Source organism: Heterodontus francisci, chromosome 17, assembly GCF_036365525.1.
Source record: "Heterodontus francisci isolate sHetFra1 chromosome 17, sHetFra1.hap1, whole genome shotgun sequence".
NCBI classification, from domain to species: Eukaryota; Metazoa; Chordata; class Chondrichthyes; order Heterodontiformes; family Heterodontidae; genus Heterodontus; species Heterodontus francisci.
In genome coordinates, this window is record NC_090387.1 from 876,625 (window position 1) to 903,259 (window position 26,635).

Genomic DNA, 26,635 nt, shown 5'->3' on the forward strand with positions numbered 1-26,635 from the left:
GTTAATAAGATGGTGAGGTACAGGCACAGATTGCCATGTGGAAATATGATGTTGTGGCTATAACAGAGACCTGGCTCAAAGAAGGTCAGGACTGGGTGTTAAATATTCCTGGATACAAGGTGTTCAGGAAAGATACGAAAGAGAAACAAGGGGGAGGAGTGGCAGTATTAATTAAGGAGAGCATTGCAGTGCTGGAGAAAAAGGATGTTCGAGAGGGGTCAAGGACAGAATCAATTTGGCTAGAGCTAAGGAACAACAAAGGTGCGATTACATTGCTCGGTGTTGTCTATAGGCCACCAGCTAGTGGGAAAGACGTGGAGGAACAAATTTGCAAGGAAATTACAGAGAGGTGCAAAAATTATAGGGGTAGTTATAATGGGGGATTTTAATTATCCAAACATGGACTGGGAGAGTAGTAGTATAAAGGACAGTGAGGGTCAAGAGTTCCTAGAGTGTGTTCAGGAAAATTTTCGACAACAGTATGTTTCTAGTCCAATGAGAAAGGAGCCACTGCTAGACCTGGGTCTTAGGAATGAGGTGGACCAAGTATCAGTAGGAGAGCATTTAGGGGATAGTGATGATTGAATCATAAGCTTTAGGCTGACTATGGAAAAGGACAAAGAGCAATCCAGGGTAAGAATAATTAACTGGGGGTAAGTCAACTTCAATGGGGTAAGAATGGAGCTGGGGCGAATGAATTGGAGTCAAAAGCTGGCAGGAAAACTGGTAGATGAACAATGGACGACCTTCAAAGAGAAGATACTTCGGGCACAGTCAAGGTATGTTCCCTTGAAGGAGAAAAGTAGAGCAATCAAATCCAGAGCTCCCTAGATGACAAAAGAGGTAGAGATTAAGATAAAGAAGAAGAAGTGTGCTTATGACAGATATCAGGTAGAAAATACTATTGAGAACCAGGTTAAACATAGAAGGTCCAGAGGGGAAATAAAAAAGCAAATAAGAGAAGCAAAGAGAGAGCATGTAAAGAGACTGGCAGCTAGCATTAAAGGAAATACCAAAGTTTTCTATAGGGATATAAATAGTAAAAAGGTGGTAAAAGGAGGAGTGGGGCCGATTAGGGACCAGAAAGTGGATTTACACATGGAGGCAGAGGGCATAGCTGAGGTATTAAATGAATACTTTGCATCTGTCTTTACCAAGGAAGATGATGCAATCCAGGCAATGTTGAAAGAGGAGATAAGTCAGACACTAGAGGGGTTTAAAATTGATAAAGAGAAAGTATTAGATAGGCTGTCTGTACTTAAAGTGGATAAAGCACCAGGACCAGATGAGATGCATCCAAGAATACTGAGGGAAGTGAGGGGGGAATTGCAGAGGCACTGGTCATAATTTTTCAATCTTCCTTAGACTCAGGGATGGTGCCAGAAGACTGAAGAATTGCTAATGTTACACCCTTGTTCAAAAAAGGGTGTAAAGATAAGCCCAGCAACTACAGACCAGTCAGTTTAACTTGGGTGGTGGGAAAACTTCTAGAAAAAATAATTCGGGACAAAATCAATAGTCACATGGACAAAAGTGAGTTAATTAAGGAAAGCCAGCATGGATTTCTTAAAGGAAAATCATGTTTAACTAACTTGCTGGAGTTTTTTGAGGAGGTAACAGAGAGGGTTGATGAAGGCAATGCTGTTAATGTGGTGTACATGAACTTTCAAAAGATGTTTGATACAGTGTCACACAGAGACCTGTGAGCAAACTTGTAGCTTATGGAATAAAAGGGACGGTAGCAACATGGATACGGAATTGGCTGAGTGACAGGAAACAGAGAGTAGTGATTAATAGATGTTTTTCAGGCTGGCGGAAGGTTTATAGTGAAGTTCCCAGGGATCAGTAGTGGGACCCTTGCTTTTCCTGATCAAAGTGATTCCTGACAACGCAGCGGCCCGCTGACGTCAAAGTGCGCCAAGTTGCGCACACGCGTAGCTACATCTTGCCAGGACTAAGTGGCGCATGTTTACATCATCGCGTATCCGCGCCTGGTCCATCTTCGCGCATGAGCGATAAAGCGTCATCGAGTATCCAGCCCCCCACTTGGATGGAGGAAGTGGCTGAATGGGAGACTGGGCTGGAGCTCGATCCCTGTCACTCGCTCCCTCCCCTCGGCAACTCGCTCCAGACCTTGCTGCTCCCCACCACCACCCCACTTCCCTAGCTGATTGTTCCTTGCTTAGAAACATAGAAAATAGGAGCAGGAATAGGCCATTCGGCCCTTCAGGCCTGCTCCACCTTTAAAAAACGATCATGGCTGATGGTCTAATTCAGTACCCTGTTCCCGCTTTCCCCCCATATCCCTTGATCCCTTTGGCATTAAGAAATATATCTATCTCCTTCTCATTTGTTTCAATGCGAGAAGTATAACAGGTAAGGCAGATGAACTTAGAGCTTGGATTAGTACTTGGAAATATGTTTATGTTCAGAGATACAGCACTGAAACAGGCCCTTCGGCCCACCGAGTCTGTGCTGACCATCAACCACCCATTTATACTAATCCTACACTAATCCCATATTCCTACCACATCCCCACCTGTCCCTATATTTCCCTACCACCTACCTATACTAGGGGCAATTTATAATGGCCAATTTACCTACCAACCTGCAAGTCTTTTGGCTTGTTGGAGGAAACCGGAGCATCCGGAGAAAACCCACGCAGACACAGGGAGAACTTGCAAACTCCACACAGGCAGCGTCCAGAATTGAACCCGGGTCGCTAGAGCTGTGAGGCTGCGGTGCTAACCACTGCGCCACTGTGCCGCCGTTGCTATTACAGAGACTTGGTTGTGGGAAGGACAGGATTGGCAGCTAAACGTTCCAGGATTTAGAAGCTTCAGGCGGGATACAGGGGGATGTAAAAGGGGGATGTAAAAGGGGTGGGGGAGTTGCAATACTGGTTAAGGAGAATATCACAGCTGTACTGCGGGAGGACACCTCGGAGGAGTCATGCAGCGAGGCAATATGGGTGGAGCTCCGGAATAGGAAGGGTGCAGTCACGATGTTGGGGGTTTACTACAGGCCTCCCAACAGCCAGCGGGAGGTAGAGGAGCAAATATGTAAACAGATTTTGGAAAGATGTTAAGGTAACAGAGTTGTGGTGGTGGGTGATTTTAACTTCCCCTATATTGACTGGAACTCACTTAGTGCTAGGGGCTTGGATGGGGCAGAATTTGTGAGGAGCATCCAGGAGGACTTCTTGAAACAATACGTAGATAGTCCAACTAGGGATGGGGCCATTTTGGACCTGGTATTGGGGAATGAGCCCAGCCAGGTGGTCGAAGTTTCAGTGGGGGAGCATTTCGGGAGCAGTGACCATAATTCCATAAGTGGGACAGGATTTACTCCCATTTGGAAACAAATGGACTTATTAGCAAGAGGCAGCATGGTTTTGTGAAGGGGAGGTCGTGTCTCACTAATTTGATTGAGTTTTTTGAGGAAGTGACGAAGATGATTGATGAAGGAAGGGCAGTGGATGTTATCTATATGGACTTCAGTAAAGCCTTTGACAAGGTCCGTCATGGCAGACTGGTACAAAAGGTGAAGTCACACGGGATCAGAGGTGAGCTGGCAAGATGGATACAGAACTGGCTCGGTCATAGAAGACAGAGAGTAACAGTGGAAGGGTGCTTTTCTGAATGGAGGGATGTGACTAGTGGTGTTCCGCAGGGGTCAGTGCTGGGACCTTTGCTGTTTGTAGTATATATAAATGATTTGGAGGAAAATGTAGCTGGTCTGATTAGTAAGTTTGCGGATGACACAAAGGTTGGTGGAGTTACGGATAGTGATGAGGATTGTCCGAGGATACAGCAGGATATAGATCGGTTGGAGACTTGGGCAGAGAAATGGCAGATGGAGTTTAATCCGGACAAATGTGAGGTAATGCATTTTGGAAGGTCTAATGCAGGTGGGACGTATACAGTAAATGGCAGAACCCTTAGGAGTATTGACAGGCAGAGAGATCTGTGCGTACAGGTCCACAGGTCACTGAAAGTGGCAACGCAGGTGGATAAGGTAGTCAAGAAGGCATACAGCATGCTTGCCTTCATCGGTCGGGGCACAGAGTATAAAAATTGGCAAGTCATGCTGCAGCTGTACAGAACTTTAGTTAGGCCACACTTAGAATATTGTGTGCAATTCTGGTCGCCACACTACCAGAAGGACGTGGAGGCTTTGGAGAGGGTACAGAAGGAGGTTTACCAGGATGTTGCCTGGTCTGGAGGGCATTAGCTATGAGGAGAGGTTGGAAAAACTCGGATTGTTTTCACTGGAACGACGGAGGTGGAGGTGCGACATGATAGAGGTTTACATAGTTATAAGCGGCATGGACAGAGTGGATAGTCAGAAGCTTTTACCCAGGGTGGAAGAGTCAGTTACTAGGGGACATAGGTTTAAGGTGAGAGGGGCAAAGTTTAGAGGGGATGTGCGAGGCAAGGTCGTTACACAGAGGGTGGTGAGTGCCTGGAACTTGCTGCCAGGGGAGGTGGTGGAAGCAGGTACCATGGAGACGTTTAAGAGGCATCTTGACAAATACATGAATAGGATGGGAATAGAGGGATATGGACCCCGAAAGTGCAGAAGGTTTTAGTTTAGGTAGGCGTCAAGATCGGCGCAGGCTTGGAGGGCCGAATGGCCTGTTCCTGTGCTGTGCTTTTATCTTTGTTGAATATATTTAATGACTTGGCCTCCACTGCCTTCTGCAGTAGAGAATTCCACAGGTTCACCACCCTCTGAGTGAAGACATTTCTCCTCATCTCGGTTCTAAATGGCACACCCCGTATCCTGAGACTGTGACCCCTGGTTCTGGACTCCCCAGCCATCGGGAACATCCTCCCTGCATCCAGCCCGTCTAGTCCTGTTAGAATTTTATAGGTTTCGATGAGATCCCCTCTCATTCTTCTAAACTCCAGTGAATATCGGCCTAGTCGACCCAATCTCTCCTCATACATCAATGCTGCCATCCTTGGAATTAGCCTAGTAAATCTTCTTTACACTCCCTCCATGGCAAGAACATCCTTCCTCAGATAAGGAGACCAAAACTGCATACAATATTCCAGATGTGGTCTCACCAAGACCCTGTATAACTGCAGTAAGACATCTTTGCTCCTGTACTGAAATCCTCTTGCTCTTTGTGATTTTTATAAATGACTTGGATGAGGAAGTGGAAGGCTGGGTTAGCAAGTTTGCCGATGACACGAAGGTTGTTGGAGTTGTGGATAGTGTGGAAGGCTGTTGTAGGTTGCAACGGGACATTGACAGGATGCAGAGCTGGGCTGAGAAGTGGCAGATGGAGTTCAACCTGGAAAAGTGTGAAGTGATTCATTTTGGAAGGTCGAATTTGAATGCGGAATACAGGCTTAAAGACAGGATTCCTGGTAGTGTGGAGGAACAGAGGGATCTTGGGGTCCACGTCCATAGATCGCTCAAAGTTGCCACCCAAGTTGATAGGGTTGTTAAGAAGGCGTATGGTGTGTTGGCTTTCATTAACAGGGGGATTGAGTTTAAGAGCCGCGAGGTTATGCTGCAGCTCTATAAGGCCCTGGTTAGACCACACTTGGAATATTGTGTTCAGTTCTGGTCGCCTCATTATAGGAAGGATGTGGAAGCTTTAGAGAGGGTGCAGAGGAGATTTACCAGGATGCTGCCTGGACTGGAGGGCATGTCTTACGAAGAAAGATTGAGGGAGCTAGGGCTTTTCTCATTGGAGCGAAGAAGGATGAGAGGTGACTTGATAGAGGGGTACAAGATGATGAGAGGCATAGATAGAGTGGATAGTCAGAGACTTTTTCCCAGGGTGGAAAGGGCTATCACCAGGGGGCATAATTTTAAGGTGATTGGAGGAAGGTTTAGGGGAGATGTCAGAGGTAGGTTCTTTACACAGAGAGTGGTGGGTGCGTGGAATGCACTGCCAGCGGTGGTAGTAGAAGCAGATACATTAGAGGCATTTAAGTGACTCTTGGATAGGTACATGGATGATAGTAGAATGAAGGGTAGGTAGTTAGTTTGATCTTAGAGTAGGTTAAAGGTTCGGCACAACATCATGGGCCGAAGGGCCTGTACTGTGCTGTACTGTTCTATGTTCTATGAAGGCCAACATACCATTCGCCTTCCTAACATGTTTGCTGCACCTGAATGCTTGCTTTCAGCGACTGGTGTACAAGGACACCCAGGTCTCGTTGCACCTCCCCCTTTCCCAATCTATCACCATTCAGATAATAATCTGCCTTTCTGTTTTAACAACCAAAGTGGATAACCTCATATTTATCCACGTTAAACTGCATCTGCCATGCATTTGCCCACTCACCCAACTTATCCAAATCACATTAGAGCCTCTTTGCATCCTCCTCACAGCTCACATTCCGTCCCAACCTTGTGTCGTCTGCAAACTTGGAAATGTTACATTTAGTTCCCTCACCCAAGTCATTAATAAATATTGTGAATAGCTGGGGCCCAAGCACTCATCCCTGCGGTACCCGACTAGTCACTGCCTGCCGCTCGGAAAAAGACCCATTTATTCCTACTCGGTTTCCTGTCTGTCAACCAATTCTCAATCCATGCTAGTATATTACCCCCAATCCCATGTGCTTTAATTTTGCACACTAACCTCTTATGTGGGACCTTATCAAAAGCTTTCTGAAAATCCAAATACACCACATCCACTGGTTCTCCCTTATCTATTCTACTAGTTACATCCTCAAAAAACTCCAGTCAACTGTTAAGCAACAAATCTGTTAAGCATGATTTCCCTTTCGTAAACCCATGCTGACTTTGTCCAATCCTGTTTATGCTTTCCAGTTGTTCTGCTATCACATCCCCACTACTGATGTAAGGCTAACTGGTCTGTAATTCCCTATTTTTTCTCTCCCTCCTTTTTTAAATAGTGGGGTTACATTTGCCACCCTCCAATCTGGAGGAACTGTTCCAGAGTCTATAGAATTTTGGAAGATGACCACCAATGCACCCACTATTTCCAGGGCCACTTCCTTTAGTACTCTGGGATGTAGATTATCAGGCCCTGGGGATTTGTCAGCCTTTCACCCCATTAATTTTCCTGGCACTTTTTTTTTTACCAATACTGATTTCCTTCAGTTCCTCCCTCTCATTAGACCCTTGGTTCCCCAACATTTCTGGGAGGTTATTTGTGCAGACAGAACCAAAGTATGTGTTTAATTGTTCTGCCATTTCTTTGTTGCCCATTATAATTTCTCCTGTTTCTGACTGTAAGGGACTTACATTTGTCTTCACTAATATTTTTCTCCTCACATATTTATAGAAGCTTTTACACTCAGTTTTTATGTTCCCTGCAAGTTTACTCTCATACTCTTTTTCCCGCCGCTTAATCAACCTCTTTGACCTCCTTTGCTCCTACGTCACCCCTTGCTGCCCGCCTTGATTCTTCGGTCAGCATGCAGTAACTGATCAAATGTGGCAGCGAGTGGCCGAGAGGAGGGAAGCGGCGTGACCTAGAGCTAGTGGCTGGAGGGTGGTGGGGGGGGGGCGGCGGGGGGGAAGCATGGAGCGACTGACCGGAGAGCGGGGTGGTGCGAGCGGGGAACAATCGGCCAGTGAAGTGGGGGGGAGCAGCAAGGTCTGGAGCAAGCGGCTGAGGAGGGGGAGGGGGGGGGGGGGGAAGTGGCCGGTGCGGAGGAAGGGGGAGAAAGCGAGTTGCCGGGGTGGCAGAGCGGCCAGTGGGGTGGGAGCTAGTAGCTGCGTTCGGGTAAAATCAGCCCTGGTCAATCATATAAAGGAATCTCAATAACGAATTGGCAGCACATTTTATACTCTGCCCGATTTTCTTTTCCATCGATCGGGGTGTCAATTAACTATCTTTCATTGGAAATTCAATCATAAAATTCCTTTTGTACTTTAGGGTTACTGGGATATTAAATGGATATGAGGATTATTGTTAGTATCTTATAATTACATAACATATTTCTGGGCTTCCATCCAACTTAATGTAACGTTAGTTTGTTGGAGCGATCTAGCCATAAGCATTTCCTGTGATAAATTGAGCAGCGCCATCTTTAATCCTGGCAGCTGCCTGAACTTGGCAGACACTGACCTTCCAGCTGAAGAGCCTACATTTGCTCATGTATAAGTACTGCACCACCTAGTGGTTGCGTTGTCAGCAAATGCAGCCTTTCCTGATGTATATTAATATAGTCAGTTGCCAGCGTTCGCCAGAGCTGGCGGGCAGCCATAAAGACGGGGCTAAAATGTGGCGAGTCGAAGAGACTTAGTAGTTGGCAGGAAAAAAGACAGAGGCGCAAGGGGAGAGCCAACTGTGTAACAGCCCCGACAAACAAATTTCTCTGCAGCACCTGTGGAAGAGTCTGTCACTCTAGAATTGGCCTTTATCGCCACTCCAGGCGCTACTTCACAAACCACTGACCACCTCCAGGCGCTTACCCATTGTCTCTCGAGATAAGGAGGCCAAAGAAGAAGAGAAGATTAATGACATAGACCTTGGTGTATAGTGCACAATTTCAAAGTTTGCAGATGATACGAAACTTGGAAGCATTGTCAACTGTGAGGAGGATAGTGTAGAACTTCAAAAGGACATAGATAAGTTGGTGGAATGGTGAATAGGGGCAGATAAAGTTCAATGCAGAGAAAGGTGAAGAAATTCATTTAGGTAGGATATGTGCATAAGTCATTGAAGGTGGCAGGACAGGTTGAGAGAGCGGTTAATCAAGGTTATGGAGAGAAGGCTTTATGGGGAGGCGGTGGTATTATCACTGGACTAGTAACGCAGAGACCCAGGCTATTGCTCTGGGGACATGGGTTCGAATCCCACCACAGCAGAAGGCGGAATTTGAATTTAATTAATAAATCTGGAATTAAAAGCTAGTCTAATGATGGCCATGAAACCATTGTCGATTGTTGTCAAAACCCATCTGGTTCACGAATGTCTGTTAGGGAAGGAAATCTGCCTTCCTTACCTGGTCTGGCCTACATGTGACTCCAAACCCACAGCAATCTGGTTGACTCTTAAATGCCCTCTGAAATGGCCTAGCAAGCCACTCAGTTGCACCTGACCGCTACGAATTCAATAAAAAGGAATGAAACAGGACGGACCACCCGGCATCGACCTAGGCACTGGAAACGACAACGGCAAACCCAGCCCTGTCGACCCTGCAAAGTCCTACTTACTAACATCTGGGGGCTCGTGCCAATGTTGGGAGAGCTGTCCCACAGACTAGTCAAGCAATAGCCTGATACAGTCATACTCACGGAATCAGACATTGCAGACAATGTCCCAGACACTGCCATCACCATCCCCGGGTATGTCCTGTCCCACTGGCAGGACAGACCCACCAGAGGTGGCAGGTTAGTGGTACATAGTAGGGAGGGAGTTGCCCTGGGAGTCCTCAACATCGACTCTGGACCCCACGAAGTCTCATGGCATCAGGTCAAACATGGGCAAGGTAACCTCCTACTGATTACAAAGAACAAAGAACAAAGATAATTACAGCACAGGAACAGGCCCTTCGGCCCTCCAAGCCTGCGCCGATCCAGATCCTCTCTCTAAACATGTCGCCTATTTTCTCAGCTTCTGTATCTCTTTTCTTCCTGCCCATTCATGTATCTGTCTAGATACATCTTAAAAGACTCCATCGTGCCCGCATCTACCACCTCCGCTGGCAATGCGTTCCAGGTGCCCACCACCCTCTGCGTAAAGAACTTTCCACGCATATCCCCCCTAAACTTTTCCCCTTTCACTTTGAACTCGTGTCCTCTAGTAATTGAAACCCCCACTCTGGGAAAAAGCTTCTTGCTATCCACCCTGTCTATACCTCTCATGATTTTGTACACCTCAATCAGGTCCCCCCTCAACCTCCGTCTTTCTAATGAAAATAATCCTAATCTACTCAACCTCTCTTCATAGCTAGCGCCCTCCATACCAGGCAACATCCTGGTGAACCTCCTCTGCACCCTTTCCAAAGCATCCACATCCTTTTGATAATGTGGCGACCAGAACTGTACGCAGTATTCCAAATGTGGCCGAACCAAAGTCCTATACAACTGTAACATGACCTGCCAACTCTTGTACTCAATGCCCCGTCCGATGAAGGAAAGCATGCCGTATGCCTTCTTGACCACTCTATTTACCTGCGTTGCCACCTTCAGGGAACAGTGGACCTGAACACCCAAATCTCTCTGGACATCAATTTTCCCCAGGACTTTTCCATTTACTGTATAGTTCACTCTTGAATTGGATCTTCCAAAATGCATCACCTCGCATTTGCCCTGATTGAACTCCATCTGCCATTTCTCTGCCCAACTCTCCAATCTATCTATATTCTGCTGTATTCTCTGACAGTCCCCTTCACTATCTGCTACTCCACCAATCTTAGTGTCGTCTGCAAATTTGCTAATCAGTCCACCTATACTTTCCTCCAAATCATTAATGTATATCACAAACAACAGTGGTCCCAGCACGGATCCCTGTGGAACACCACTGGTCACACGTCTCCATTTTGAGAAACTCCCTTCTACTGCTACTCTCTGTCTCCTGTTGCCCAGCCAGTTCTTTATCCATCTAGCTAGTACACCTTGGACCCCAAGCGCCTTCACTTTCTCCATCAGCCTGCCATGGGGAACCTTATCAAACGCCTTACTGAAGTCCATGTATATGACATCGACAGCCCTTCCGTCATCAATCAACTTTGTCACTTCCTCAGAGAATTCTATTAAGTTGGTTAGACATGACCTTCCCTGCACAAAACCATGTTGCCTATCACTGATGAGCCCATTTTCTTCCAAATGGGAATAGATCCTATCCCTCAGTATCTTCTCCAGCAGCTTCCCTACCACTGACGTCAGGCTCACCGGTCTATAATTACCTGGATTATCCCTGCTACCCTTCTTAAACAAGGGGACAACATTAGCAATTCTCCAGTCCTCCGGGACCTCACCCGTGTTTAAGGATGCTGCAAAGATATCTGTTAAGGCCCCAGCTATTTCCTCTCTCGCTTCCCTCAGTAACCTGGGATAGATCCCATCCGGACCTGGGGACTTGTCCACCTTAATGCCCTTTAGAATACCCAACACTTCCTCCCTCCTTATGCCGACTTGACCTAGAGTAATCAAACATCTGTTCCTAACCTCAACATCCGTCATGTCCCTCTCCTCGGTGAATACCGATGCAAAGTACTCGTTTAGAATCTCACCCATTTTCTCTGAGTCCAAGCATAACATTCCTCCTTTGTCCTTTAGTGGGCCAATCCTTTCTCTAGTTACCCTCTTTCTCCTTATATATGAATAAAAGGCTTTGGGATTTTCCTTAACCCTGTTTGCTAAAGATATTTCATGACCCCTTTTAGCCCTCTTAATTCCTCGTTTCAGATTGGTCCTACATTCCCGATATTCTTTCAAAGCTTCGTCTTTCATCAGCCGCCTAGACCTTATGTATGCTTCCTTTTTCCTCTTAGCTAGTCTCACAATTTCACCTGTCATCCATGGTTCCCTAATCTTGCCATTTCTATCCCTCATTTTCACAGGAACATGTCTCTCCTGCACGCTAATCAACCTCTCTTTAAAAGCCTCCCACATATCACATGTGGATTTACCTTCAAACAGCTGCTCCCAATCTACATTTCCCAGCTCCTGCCGAATTTTGGTATAGTTGGCCTTCCCCCAATTTAGCACTCTTCCTTTAGGACCACTCTCGTCTTTGTCCATGAGTATTTTAAAGCTTACGGAATTGTGATCACTATTCCCAAAGTAGTCCCCTACTGAAACTTCAACAACCTGGCCGGGCTCATTCCCCAACACCAGGTCCAGTATGGCCCCTTCCCGAGTTGGACTATTTACATACTGCTCTAGAAAACCCTCCTGGATGCTCCTTACAAATTCTGCTCCATGTGGACCTCTAACACTAAGTGAATCCCAGTCAATGTTGGGAAAATTAAAATCTCCTATCACCACCACCCTGTTGCTCCTACATCTTTCCATAATCTGTTTACATATTTGTACCTCTATCTCACGCTCGCTGTTGGGAGGCCTGTAGTACAGCCCCAACATTGTTACCGCACCCTTCCTATTTCTGAGTTCTGTCCATATTGCCTCTGCTCGAGTCCTCCATAGTGCCCTCCTTCAGCACAGCTGTGATATCCTCTTTGACCAGTAATGCAACTCCTCCACCCCTTTTACCTCCCTCTCTATCCCGCCTGAAGCATCGATATCCTGGGATATTTAGTTGCCAATCATGCCCTTCCCTCAACCAAGTCTCAGTAATAGCAATAACATCATACTCCCAGGTACTAATCCAAGCCCTAAGTTCATCTGCCTTACCAACTACACTTCTTGCATTAAAGCAAATGCACCTCAGACCACCAGTCCCTTTATATTCATCATCTGCTCCCTGCCTGCTCTTCCCCTTAGTCACACTTAGTTACCACCTACCGCCCTCCCTCAGCTGATGACTCAGTACTCCTCCATGTTGAACACCACTTGGAAGAAGCACTGAGGGTGGCAAGGGCACAAAATGTACTCTGGGTGGGGGACTTCAATGTCCATCACCAAGAGTGGCTCGGTAGCACCACTACTGACCGAGTACGAAAGGACATAGCTGCTCGACAGGGTCTGCGGCAGGTGTTGGGGGAACCAACATGAGGGAAAAACATACGTGGCCTTGTCCTCACCAATCTGCCTGCCGCAGATGCTTCTGTCCATGACTGCATTGATAGGAGTGACCACCGCACAGTCCTTGTCACATTGAGGATACCATCCATCGTATTGTGTGGCACTATCACCGGGCTAAATAGGATAGATTTCGAACAGATCTAGCAATGCAAAACTGGCATCCATGAGGCGCTGTGGGCCATCAGCAGCAGCAAAATTGTACTCAACCACAATCTGTAACCTCATGGCCCGGCATATCCCCCACTCTACCATTACCATCAATCCAGGAGACCAACTCTGGTTCAATGAAGAGTGCAGGAGGGCATGCCAGAAGCAGCACCAGGCATATCTCAAAATGAGGTGTCAACCTGGTGAAGCTACAACCCAGGACTACTTGCATGCCAAACTGCGTAAGCAGCATGCGATAGACAGAGCTAAGAGATCCCATAACCAACGGATCAGATCTAAGCTCTGCAGTCCTGCCACATCCAGTCGTGAATTGTGGTGGACAATTAAACAACTAACTGGAGGAGGTGGCTGCACAAATATCCCCATCCTCAATGATGGGGGAGCCCAGCACATCAGTGCGAAAGATAAGGCTGAAGCATTTGCAACAATCTTCAGCCAGAAGTGCCGAGTTGATGATCCATCTCAGCCCCCTCCTGAAGTCCCCAGCATTACAGATGCCAGACTTCAGCCAATTCGATCTACTCCCGTGATATCAAGAAACGACTGAAGGCACTGGATACTGCAAAGGCTATGGGCCCTGACAATATTCCGGCAATAGTACTGAAGACCTGTGCTCCAGAACTTGCCGCACCCCTAGCCAAGCTGTTCCAGTACAGTTACAACACTGGCATCGACCCTGCAATGTGGAAAATTGCCCAGGTATGTCCTGTACACAAAAAGCAGGACAAGTCCAGCCCGGCCAATTAACGCCCCATCAGCCTGCTCTCAATCATCAGTAAAGTGATGGAAGGTGTCATCAACATTGCCATCAAGCAGCACTTGCTTAGCAAAAACATGCTCAGTGATGCTCAGTTTGGGTTCCGCCAGGGCCACTCAGCTCCTGACCTCATTACAGTCTTGGTTCAAACATGGACAAAAGAGCTGGACTCAAGAGGTGAGGTGAGAGTGACTGCCCTTAACATCAAGGCAGCATTTGACCGAGTGTGGCATCAAGGAGCCCTAGCAAAACTGGAGTCAATGGGAATCAGGGGGAAAACTCTCTGCTGGTTGGAGTCATACCTGTGCAAAGGAAGATGGCTGTGGTTGTTGGAGGTCAATCATCTGAGCTCCAGGACATCACTGCAGGATTTCCTCAGGGTAGTGTCCTAGGCCAAACCATCTTCAGCTGCTTCATCAATGACCTTCCTTCAATCATAAGGTCAGAAGTGGGGATGTTCACTGATGATTGCATAATGTTCAGCACCATTCGCAACTCCTCAAATACTGAAGCAGTCCATGTAGAAATGCAGCAAGACCTGGACAATATCCAGGCTTGGGCTGATATGCGGCAAGTAACATTTGCCCCACACAAGTGCCAGGCAATGACCATCCCCAACAAGAGAGAATCTAACCATCTCCCCTTGACATTCAATGGCATTATCATCGCTGAATCCCCCACTATCAACATCCTAGGGGCTACCATTGACCAAAAACTAAACTGTAGTAGCCATATAAATACAGTGGCTACAAGAGCAGGTCAGAGGCTAGGAATCCTGAGGCGAGTAACTCACCTCCTGACTCCCCAAAGCCTGTCCATCATCTACAAGGCACAAGTCAGGAGTGTGATGGAATACTCTCCACTTGCCTGGATGGGTGCAGCTCCAACAACATTCAATAAGCTCGACACCATCCAGGACAAAGCAGCTCACTTGATTGGCACACAATCCACAAACATTCACACCTTCCACCACCGACGCACAGTGGCAGCAGTGTGTACCATCTACAAGATGCACTGCAGCAACGCACCAAGGCTCCTCAGACAGCACCTTCCAAACCCGCGACCTCTACCAACTAGAAGGACAAGAGCAGCAAATGCATGGGAACACCACCACCTGAATGTTCCCCTCCAAGTCACACACCATCCTGACTTGGAACTATAATCGCCATTCCTTCACTGTCGCTGGGTCAAATTCCTGGAACTCCCTTCCTAACAGCACTGTGGGTGTACCTACTCCAAATGGACTGCAGCGGTTCAAGAAGGCAGCTCACCACCACCTTCTCAAGGGCAATTAGGGATGGGCAATAAATGCTGGCCTGGCCAGTGACGCCCACATCCCATGAAAGAATAAAAAGAAATAAAAATAAAAATCTTTGGGATTCTCTACCTCAGGGGGGGGCTGTGGATTTCCATTGTTGAGTATATTTAAGACTTAGATCAATAATCTGGGCAAAATAACAGTAATGAAGGAAATAACAGCATTAAAGAGTAGCATATCCCCAAGAGCAGATGATTTCTATCCCAAGATTTTAAAGGCAGTATAAGAACATAAGAAATAGGATCCGGAGTAGGCCATTCAGCCCCTCGAGCCTGCTCCATCATTCAATAAGATCATGGCTGATCTGATTGTGGCCTTAACTCCACTTTCCTGTCTGCCCCCTATAACCTCATCTCCCTTGGAAATCAAAAATCTGTCTAACTCAGCCTTGAATTTGTTCTAGACCCAGCCTCCACTGTTCTCTGGGATAGAGAATTCCAACCACTCTCTGAGAGAAGAAATTCCTCCTTATCTCTGTCTTAAAAGCAAGACCCCTTATTCTGAAACTGTGCCCCCTTGTTCTAGATTCCTGCACAAGGGGAAACATCCTCTCAGCATCTACCCTGTCAAGGCCCCTCAGAATCTTATTTGTTTCAATAAGATTACCTCTCATTCTTCTAAACTCCAATGAGTATAGGCCCAACCTGCTGAACATTTCCTCATCAGACAACTCCTTCATCTAGGAATCAGCCTAGTGAACCTACTTGAATACATTTAAGGCTGGGATAGACAGACTTTTGGTCTCTCAGGGAATGAAGGGATGTGGCGAGCAGCTGGGAAAGTGAAGTTGAAGCCTAAGATTAGCCATGATTTTACTGAATGCTGGAGCAGGCTCAATGTGCGATATGGTCTACTCCTTCTCTTTTGTCTTGTGTTCTCTGAACTGCCTCCAATGAAAATATATCCCACCTTAAGTAAGGAAACCAAAACTGTATGCGATTGATAGATTTATGTTAACCAAAGGTATTAAGGGAAAATAGCGCAAGGGCAGGTATATAGCATCATTTACAGCACAGGAGATGGCCATTCGAGCCATCGAGTCCATGCCAGCTCTCCAGTCAGTCCCATTCCCCCACAGAATTCCCATAGCTCTGCAAGTTTATTTCCTTCAAATGCCAATCCGATTTTCTTTTGAAATCTTTGAATATCTCTGCTTCCAGCACCCTCATGAGCAGTGAGTTCCAGGTCATTGCCACTCACTGTGTAAAAAAGTTCTTTCTCACATTCCTCCTGCATCTCTTGCCCAAAACCTTCAATCTGTGTCCACTAGTCTTTGTACCATCAGTTAATACTGGAATTACATAACAGATCTCATTGAAAGGTGTAACAGGAACATAGGACAGGCTCAAGGGGCTAAATGGACTACCCCAGGACAGAGAATGTTGGAAACAAGGTCACCGTTATTTCAGTGCAGATTTCCCAGTGTGACAGACACAGGATCCAGTTCCTGGATCAGACTTTGCCTATTCCATGCTTTGTTCCCATAAGCAGGTGAACATAAGAAGATAAATAGGAGCAGGAGTCAGCCATGTGGCCCCTCAAGCCGTCTCCACCATTCAATAAGATCATGACTGAACCTCAACCTCGATTCCACTTTTCCGCACTATCCCCATATCTCTCGATTCCCTTGGAGTCCAAATACCTATCGACTTTCATCTTGAATATACTCAACAATTGAGCATCCACAGCTCTCTGGGGTAGAGAATTCCAAAGGTTCACAACTCAGTGAAGAAATTTCTCCTCATCTCTGTCCTAAATGGCCAACCCCTTATCCAATGACTATGCTCCCCCACTTCTAGACACTCCAGCCAGCAGAAACAGCCTCTCAGAATCTGCCCTTTTAAGCCCTCTCCTAATTTTCAATCAGATCAACTCTCATTCTGCTAAATTACAGAGTGTAGAGGCCCATTCTACTCAATTTCTCCTCATTGGACTACCCTCTAATTTCAGGAAACAATCTCTTGAATCTTTGTTGCACCCCTTTAAATCAAGTATATCCTTCCAAAACTCTGCACAGTACTCCAGATGTGTTCTCACCAAAGCCCTGTATAATTGTAGCAAGACTTCCTTACTCTAATACCCTTGTGATAAAAGCCAACATACCATATGCCTTCCTAATTGCTTGCTGTATCTGCATGCTAACATTCTGCATTTCTTTTACAAGGGTGCCCAAATCACTCTGAACACCAACATTTAATAGCTTTTCACCATTTAAAATATTCAGTTTTTTGATTCTTTCTGGAGTTAATTCTGAACATTGTCTATCGATGGCAGGTGCTGCATTGTCAGCTCACCACCTGTTTGAGAACAGTGTCCCAATAAAAGTCTGCCTCAACCAAATTTCGGGGAATGGTAGGGCCTTGACCCTGCACCCTAGTAAATCAGGTCCACTCCCCGCTACATCAACCCCACCTGTATGTAATCCACGGAGTCTCCAAGTGCGGCGAATGCTGTGTACATCACCTCTCTCTTCCCTCCCCACTTTTGCATGATGCAGGAGAATTTAGACTGAGTCACGATTTCCTCCACCCTCCTCTTTCCCTCAATGAGAGTAAATTCCGTCTCTCCAGTCCCCTTCTCGTGGTAATTACTCTTCCAAACATAGGAGCCAGTGCTCTCCAAGCCCATGAGCTCATTGAATATGTCCATCATGTAAATATCCTCCTCGCCGTTGCCATCAATGACCATCACCACCTTGAGGTTGGGATATGCGATCCGCTTTACTGACACCAGACATTTCTTGAGATAATCTGGGTCCTCCTGGTAAGCAGCGATACAAAGAGCTACTGACTTGTTAAATTTGAGGGGTCGATTCTCCTTCCTCATCCTCCTGTGCTCCAGGAAGGCGAAGAGACTCTGAATAAAGAGGTGTAGGGCGAGGATGGCCCCATACAGCCCAAAAGACAGGTGGTAATTCTCTGTGTAACCAAACTGATAGCCTTTCACGTAGGTGCAGGTAATGGCCCCCAGCACTGACAAAGCAAACAAGGTGCTTGCTATGATTCGGAGAGTAGTACAGAGTTTCTCGCAGGACATGTTCTGTAATGGGAAAGAGAATCAGCTGAGATAGAGCAAGCCAGTGAATATCCAGCATTATGTGGAATGGTCAGCGAGGTGCAGTGATTTACAATTACACAAAATGTACAGCACAGAAACAGGACATTCAGCTCAACCAAGCCATGCCGGGGTCAATGCCCCACTTCCACATCCTCCCATCCTTATCTAACTTACCAGCATAACCCTCGATTTCCTTCTCCCTCTCCCTGTGGTAGCAAGTTCCACATTCTCACCACTCTCTGAGTAAAGAAGTTTCTCCCGAATTCCCAATTTGATTTCTTGGTGATTATCTTATATTGACAGCCTCTAGTCGTCCCAACATGTGGAAACATTTTCTGTGGCTACTTTCATCATTTCAAAGCACTCTATTAAGTCTTTAAAAATTGATGAGACTGTAAAATATTAGCTTCAAAATATTCGCCCACCCCTCACAGCCCACATTCTACCTCCTTCCACAGTGAGGCCACAAACAGGACTGTCCCCAGGGACCGATCCTCCCCCACAAAACCTATTTCCTCTTATCTCAACAGCATTTCTGCACCCCCACTCCCCACCTTGTTCCATTCGTAACCACCTACAACTGCAACAATTCTGACACCCATTGCAACTTTGTCCAATTCCAGTTCCCTGGCCCTAACCTCCTTCTCACCAGGATATTCCGTCCCTCTTCACCAGACCCTTCCATAGTGGTTGACAGGGTCCTTGACCACCACACCTCTGCTCTTACCCCTTCTCCTCCCTCCCAGCACCACAACAGGGTTTCCCTTGTATAATAAAAGCAAAATACTGCAGATGCTGGAAATCTGAAATAAAAAACAAGAAATGCTGGAAATACTCAGCAGGTCTGGCAGCATCTGTGCGGAGAGAAACAGAGTTAACGTTTCAGATCAGTGACCCTTCATCAGAACTGACAGATATTAGAAATGTAATAGGTTTTAAGCAAGTAAAGCGGGGGTGGGGCAAGAGATAACCAAAGAGAAGATGTTGATAGGACAAGGTTACAGAGAATAACTGACCAGAAGGTCATGGAGCAAAGGCAAATGGTATGTTAACAATGTGCTGAAAGGCAAAGCGTTCGTACAGAGAGGGTGTTAATGGACAGAAAAATGAACAGCCCTGGCCCCAAGAACAAACATGAAAAAAACAGTGGGCAGGCACATGGTAGGAAAAATGAATGATGGAACAAACTAAAATAAAAGAAAAAGAAACTGAAAACAAAAAGGAGGACCCGTCATGCTCTGAAATTATTGAACTCAATGATCTGTCTGGCAGGCTGTAGTGTGCCCAATCGGTAAATGAGATGCTGTTCCTCGAGTTTGCGTTGATGTTCACTGGAACACTGCAGGGTTTCCCTTGTCCTCACCTTCCATCCCACCAACCTCCACATTCAATGGATCATCCTGTGCCATCTCTGCCACCTCCAGCGTGATGCCACTACCAAACATCTTCCCATCCCCTTTCAGTATTCCCTCCATGACACCCTGGTCCACTCTTCATTTACCCCCAGCACCCCTCCCCTTCCCATGGCCCCTTTCCATGCAAATGCAGGAGATGCAACAGCTGCCTTTTCAACTGCTCACTTCCCACTATCCAGGGCCCCAAAAACTCCATCCAGGTGAGAGTGATTTACTTGTATGTCCTCCACTCCAATATACTACATTCACTCCTCATAATATGTCTCCGCTATATCAAGGTGATCAAACACACATTGGGTGATTGCTGAACACCTCCATTCAGTCCACAAGCAAGACCCTGAGTTTCTGGTCAGTTGCCACTCCCAATCTGACCATGACCTCCTGTACTGTTCCAATGAAGCTCAAAGTAAGCTTGAGGAACAGCTTTCTACTGGGCACTTCACAGTCTTCCAGCCTCAAAAATATCACACTTTGGCCACCACTCCCATTTTCCCTATGACAGTAGGCGCTGGTAATGTAAGATGGATGCACCAGCATTTCTGGATACAGGTCCCAGGACGAGGGCTGGTGATTGGGATGGTGATCCCCCATCGGTAGAAGGCCTGGGGGTCCTCCATACCCCTGGGATCTACCCAGACATTCTTTAGGTCTTGCTATATCTCTTATTTATCAGAGAATGATACAGTGCAGAAGAAGCCCATCTGGTCCATATGTCTGTGCCATCTCTTTGAAACACCTATCCAATTAGTCCTAATCACCTGTTCTTTCCTCATATTTCTGAGTTCTGTGTCATTTGCAAACTTTGAAATGTTGCTTTGTACACTCAAGTCCAGGCCATTAATATATCTCAAGAAGAAGAATGATCCTAATACTTCCCTCTAGTCTGAAAAACAATTGCTCATCACTGGTCTGTCCTTAAACAATTTTTGTATCCAGGCTGCCACCAGCCCATGAACTCAATTCTGCTAATAAGTCTATCATATGGAACTTTGTTCGTCCATATACAAAACATCAGCGGCATTCTCTCATCAAACTTCTCTGTTACTTCATCAAAGAACTCAATTAAGGTGGTCAAACACAATTTGCCTTTAAATAAAATTGGTGCTGCCTTGAGGAACTCATATTTTTCCAAAGTAAATTGTTAAATTTGTCCTGGATTATTTTCTCTAAATTTTTTTCCCTTTCTCATCCTATGTCTCTGGCTTTCTAATATTGTACTGCCTCATCTCTACCTATTCCAGTACTCGGTATCTCTATTCCTGTATTCTCTCTCTATTCCTGCATTTCCTCTCTCCCTATATCTGTACTCAATCTTTATTCCTGTATTCACTCTTTCTCCCTCTCTCCATTCCTTTACTCACTCTCTCTCTCCCAATCCTGTACACACACTCCTGCCCAATCCCATACACATACTCTGTCCCAATCCTATACTCTGCCTCTCTCTATTGCTGCACTCCCTCTCTTTCTATTCCTGTGCTCCCTCTCCCTATCTATTCCTGCACTCTCTCTCACTCTATGCACTCTCTCTCCATTCCTGTACGCTTTCACTATGCCTGTACACACTCTCCCTCTCTGTATTCCTATACTCTTTCTATTCTGTACTCTATCACTCCCTCCATCCCTGTGCTCACTCTCACTCTATTCCTGCACTCTCACTATTCCTGTTCTCTCTCTCTCTATTCCTGCACTCTCTCTCTCCCTCCTTTCTCTCTCCCTATTCCTCCTCTCCCTCCTTTCTCTCTCCCTAGTCCCCCTCTCCCTATTTCTCCCCTCTCTATCTACAGTGATACTGGAGGAGATAGATAGCACGAAAGTAGGGAACAGTAAGTTATTAGGGTCAGAGTAAGGGAGAAAGTAATAAAGTCTGAATCAGGGTTAATGTGCATGTATGTGAATGCAGGAAGTGTGGTTAATAAGACTGGTGAGGTACAGGCACAGATTGCCATGTGGAAATATGATGTTGCAGCTATAAGAGACCTGGCTGAAAGAAGGGCAGAACTGGGTGTTAAATATTCCTGGATACAAGATGTTCAGGAAAAATAGGAAAGGGAAAAAAGGGAGAGGAGTGGCAGTATTGATTAAGGAGAGCATTGCAGTGCTGGAGAAAAAGGATGTCCCAGAGGGGTCAAGGACAGAATCAATTTGGCTAGAGTTAAGGAACAAAAAAAGGGGTGGGTTACATTGCTCAGTGTTGTCTATAGGCCACCAGCTAGTGGGAAAGACGTGGAGGAACAAATTTGCAAGGAAATTACAGAGAGGTGCAAAAATTATAGGGTAGTTATAATGGGGGACTTCAATTATCCAAACATAGACTGGGATAACAGTAGTGTAAAGGCAGTGAGGGTCAAGAGTTCCTAGAGTGTGTTCAGGAAAATTTTCCACAACAGCATGTTTCTAGTCCAATGAGAAAGGAGGCACTGCTAGACCTGGTTCCTGGGAATGAGGTGGACCAAGTGGATCAAGTATCAGTAGGAGAGCATTTAGGGAATATCGATCATTTTATCATAAGGTTTAGGCTGACTGTGGAAAAGGACAAAGAACAATCCAGGGTAAGAATAATTAACTGGGGGAAAGTCAACTACAATGGGGTAAGAATGGAGCTGGGGCGAATAAATTGCAGTCAGAAACTGGCAGGAAAACCGGTAGATGAACAATGGGTGACCTTCAAAGAAGAGATAGTTCAGGCACAGTCAAGGTATGTTCCCTCGAAGGGGAAAAGTAGGGCAAACAAATCCAGAGCTTCCTGGATGACAAAAAGGGTAGAGATTAAGATAAAGAAGAAAAAGTGTGCTTATGACAGATGCCAGGTAGAAAATACCATTAAGAACCAGATGAATGTAGAAGGTCCAGAGGGGAAATGAAAAAGCAAATAGAGAGCATGAAAAGAGACTGGCAGCTAGCATTAAAGGAAATCCCAAAGTTTTCTATCGGCATATAAGTAGTAAAAGGGTGGTAATAGGAGGGGTGGGGCTGATTCGGGACCAGAAAGGGGATTTACACATGGAGGCAGAGGACATAGCTGAGATATTAAATGAATACTTTGTATCTGTCTTTACCAAATGTCATGCAGACTCCCCCTCCCTCCCACCTGCCAAGAATGAGGCTTATTAAATTTGTCATATGAACATTGATTTTAAACTGTTGCTGGAGTGAAGAAAGGACTTGTTAAAAAAATCACCAGATACTTGGCTGGAAAAACATTTGCATACTAACAGAGAGTGCTTGGAGAGACAAAGGACTATTCCCTGCTCCACTTAACCGAAAATGGACTGTGATGATGAGGACGCTCACATTCCAGGATGATTGCTAAAATGGCAGAATCCACAAACAGAAGTGGTCAAACCAGCTGGGCAACCTGGGGATTTTTTGAATTGTACCACAGAGAAAGGGAGAAGGCTGTTGAAACTGAAGCTGAAGCAAGGAAGCCTCTCTCTCTCTCTTGCTTTCTTTCAAGCCACCGGACCCACGGAAGACACGTAAACCTCAAGAGAGAAAAGACTCCGATCTTGAAACAAGTTGAAGAGTACACTGGGCCCCAATGAAATGCAAATCTGACCGGAAACCAAAGACTTCACAGAAAACTCAAAGGACAGTAAAACAGAAACGCATATTGCCTCAAACTTTTCCCCGTTATTCTTTTCTACTTTTCTGTCTCTATCTGCTGTATGTTTATTACATGTGCATGCTAGCTTGGTTGCGTCGCATATTTGTAGTTGGTAACCAGATTAGAGTTAAAGATTCATAAACTTCTACCTTTCTTGTTTAAAAATCTAAGAAAACCTGTCTGAATTGATTTCTTTGCCTTACAATTGGAAAGTAGTGAACAAGGATTCACTGAGGGGGAGCTAAAACACAGTGCTTTTTACAAAATTAAACCCTCTTGCATTTAAACCAGGCAAAGGCTGAGAGGGAACCCTAGATCCCTTTTCACCTGATCGTAACAGAAATTTGGGGGCTACCGTCCTGGATTTGACCCACAGACAAACGAGAGAAATTGGAAGTGGGAAGCCAAATAGTTCCCAATCAAAAAAGAGAGAAAAGGTTTCAATCCAGGTTTTCTTGTGGTTGTGTGTGATTGAATATTAACATGTCTGTAACTGAAGTGAGTAGCTCTCCAAGTCAGGGTAAAGTAACTTGGGATAAGTTAAAAGCACTGTCTATGGAGGAGTTGAGGAAAATGGCTGAGCAGTGTGGGATCACTGTACGTGGCAAGGCTAGGAAGTCTGAATTCCTAAGACTAGTGGCCAACCATTTTTCCCTGGAATCTGAAGAAGCAGAAACAGGGTTAGAAGTAGACCCATCAGGGTACTGCTAGCAAAAATACAATTGGAACAGAGGAAGCTTGAATTTGAGGAAGGACAGAGAGAGAAAGAAAGAGCCTTCCAGAAGGAATGTGAGGAAAAAGAGAGAGGAGAAAGAGAAGGAAATACAGGAAAAAGAGAGAGGAGAAAGAGAGAGAGAGAGAGAGAGACAGGAGAGAGAAAGAGAAAGAACCTTCCAGAAAGAATGCAAAGAGAGAGAGCTGAAGTGGCTTGAATTAACTAGGGGGTGACAGAGTAACCCCAGTGAAAGCATGGCCAATATGGAGGAGTGTAATTCAGGGCTGGGTACAGAATTGTTAAAACTCTCCCAACTGACTCCAAAATTCAATGAGGGAGATGTGGAAGCATTTTTTGTGTCTTTTGAAAAACTGGCAAGGCAGGTAAAGTGGCCAGCTGAGGCTTTGACTCTGCTGTTACAGAGTAAATTAGTAGGAAAAGTCCATGAGGTATATTCCATGTTGCCAGATGAGAGTTCATCCAATTATGAACTGACAGAAAATGCTATCCTCGGGGCATATGTATTAATACTGGAAGCCTATCGCCAAAAGTTTAGAATCCTCAAAAAGCAAGCTAATCAAATTTACCTGGCGTTTGAGAGAAATAAGCAGCTGGCTTTTGACCAGTGGCTGAGGGCTCTTAAAGTACTGTTCAGCTATGAGAATCTCAGAGAAGTAATTTTGCTTGAGGAATTTAAAAACTTTCTCCCACCCTCCATAAAGACACATGTAGAGGAGCAGCAGGTTCATAGAGCCCGGCAAGCAGCTGTGCCGGCTGATGAGTTTGCTCTCATTTATAAGTCGGTTTCCCAGGAAAAACTTTTCCGAATCACCCCCACAAATTTGAAAAGGACAAAGGGTGGGAAGGTGATATCTGCCTAGGCAGTCCTGGGAGGAAAAGGAAAGCAGAAGACACAGGGGACCCTCCTCCAGCCAAAAAGGAAAGTGCTGTAAGTAGGAATGAGACCAGGAGACCTATGTGCTTCCATTGTAATAAAGCAGGACATCTAAGAGCTGACTGCTGAAAACTAAAGGGAAAACCTGTAGGGTTAATCAGGGCACACCCGCTCAGTGATGGAGAAGGGACCCTGATGGAAAGCACAGCAGAACAAGCTGTGGCTTTAACTGCAGTAAGAGTGAGACTCAGGAAGTCTACCGCTGCAAGTGCAGGAAAATTTAATAGGATTCCTGAGGGTTATCAGGGTTTTGTGTCTGAAGGGAAAGTAACTTCATATCCCTCGAGTGGACCAAGCAAGCCCATAGTGATTCTCAGGGACACAGGGGCCACTAGATTCCTTTTACTGGGAAAAGGCCTGACCTTTCCCCCAGAGAGTGCAGTGAACACCAGAATGGTGGTGAATGGTACTGGAGGGCAGTGTATGCATGTAACTGTACACCAGGTGCACCTGGCGGGTGAACTAGTTTCGGGACTGGTGACCGTAGGGATTGTCTCTAGTTTGCCTGTGGATGGGGTTGACCTGCTCCTAGGTAATGATCTGGTGGGGGTGAAGGTGGTAGCCACCCCCCAGTAGTGAAAGAGAGACTGTAGGAGGTCAGAGAGACAGGGCGGTAGCAGGAGACGGTCCCTGGCGGTGTCCCTGAATGTGTAGTGGATCAGGCCATGATCAAACCAGCTCCCCCAAAGGAGAATGCAGTGACACGGCAGGCAGATAACCAGGTCTGTCTGTCTGAGACTTTCTTTGGAAGGTCAGAAGACCCAGAGAATGAGTTAAATAGATCTTCCCTAGCTGAGGCTCAGCGAGCCGACCCAGTATTGCGAGAGTTAGCACAGACTGCCCAGTCTGAAAGTGAAGCAGAGGGAGTCCCTGATTGCTACTATTTAAAGAATGAGGTACTGATGAGGAAATGGAGTTCTCCTCACAGACCTGAGAGCAAGGAGTGGACAGTAGTTCACCAGTTAGTGGTGCCACAGAGATATCGGAGAGAAATATTAAAAATGGCCCACGAGACTACAGTGGCTGTACACTGTACATGCCGGTATACGAGAAACCAAAGCCTATATAAGACAGCGGTTTGACTGGCCAAAACTCCACAAAGATGTGGTGGAGTACTGCAGGAGTTGCCACATGTGTCAGGTTGAGGGGAAACCCCAACCTACAGTGAAATCTGCACCCCTAGGTCCTATATCAGTGTTTGGAGGACTCTCCAGCAGAGGGCTGGTGAACTGTAAGGGAACCCTGCCGAAAACAAAAGGGGAGGAACAAGGCTGGAAACAGGTTAGAAAGGAAAGGGAGAAAAGGGACCAAAAGGGCAGGTTAAAGGAATTCCGGGAGAAATCCTGGGTGAAAACCCCTACTGATGGTCAGCCAATCCGAAATGTTTGAAAACTTAGACCCCACATCCTCCTATGTAAATGCAGACACTAGAAGCACCCCACCAGAGTTGCTAACAGCATTTACAGGCAACTGCAGAGACAGAGAGACCTCAAGAGGGCAGAGAAACTGTGAGGGTGATGCCTCACCTAGTTGAAGTGCCATTGGGGGGGTGGGGGGGTGGTGCCATGGAATCTGGATAAATACCTGCAAACAGGAGTGTCCCAGAGGACAAAGGGATGATTAGCAAAGAATCCTCTCCCACAGTCAGGAAAAAAGGGAACCAGCCATCCCCTGAGGTGAAAAGTTCTTTCATAACTCATCAAGGCATTGAAAGCGAGTTCAGAGTGGAACTGCCCACTGCCGCCGCCCCTGAACAGAACTCTAACCTAGGACTAATTAAACCTAACCCTCCCCTCTGCAGACCTCAACAAGAAGAAATACCCCTTTAGGCAGTCATGGAAATATGCATACTGAAGAAAAAACTGCCCCGAAAACCGTATGTTTATTGGGATGCCAGAAAGGGTCATTTAAAGCAGCACTGCCACCAAGAACAGACAGGCTATAACAATTTTTAGGGATAAGCTGAGCAACTACAGACCAGTCAGTTTAACTTCG

At 46.0% G+C, this 26,635-nt stretch overlaps 1 protein-coding gene across 1 annotated transcript in view; it reads right to left on the reverse strand.

The window, feature by feature from the left end:
• LOC137379138 (hyaluronan synthase 3-like) overlaps nucleotides 1-17,930 on the reverse strand; it is a 32,083-nt gene extending 14,153 nt beyond the window's left edge. The window contains exon 1 of the mRNA XM_068049853.1: nucleotides 17,307-17,930. Coding sequence (XP_067905954.1) covers nucleotides 17,307-17,930 — 624 coding nt within the window. The remainder of the gene's footprint in view (nucleotides 1-17,306) is intronic.
• Nucleotides 17,931-26,635: the final 8,705 nt, after the last annotated feature.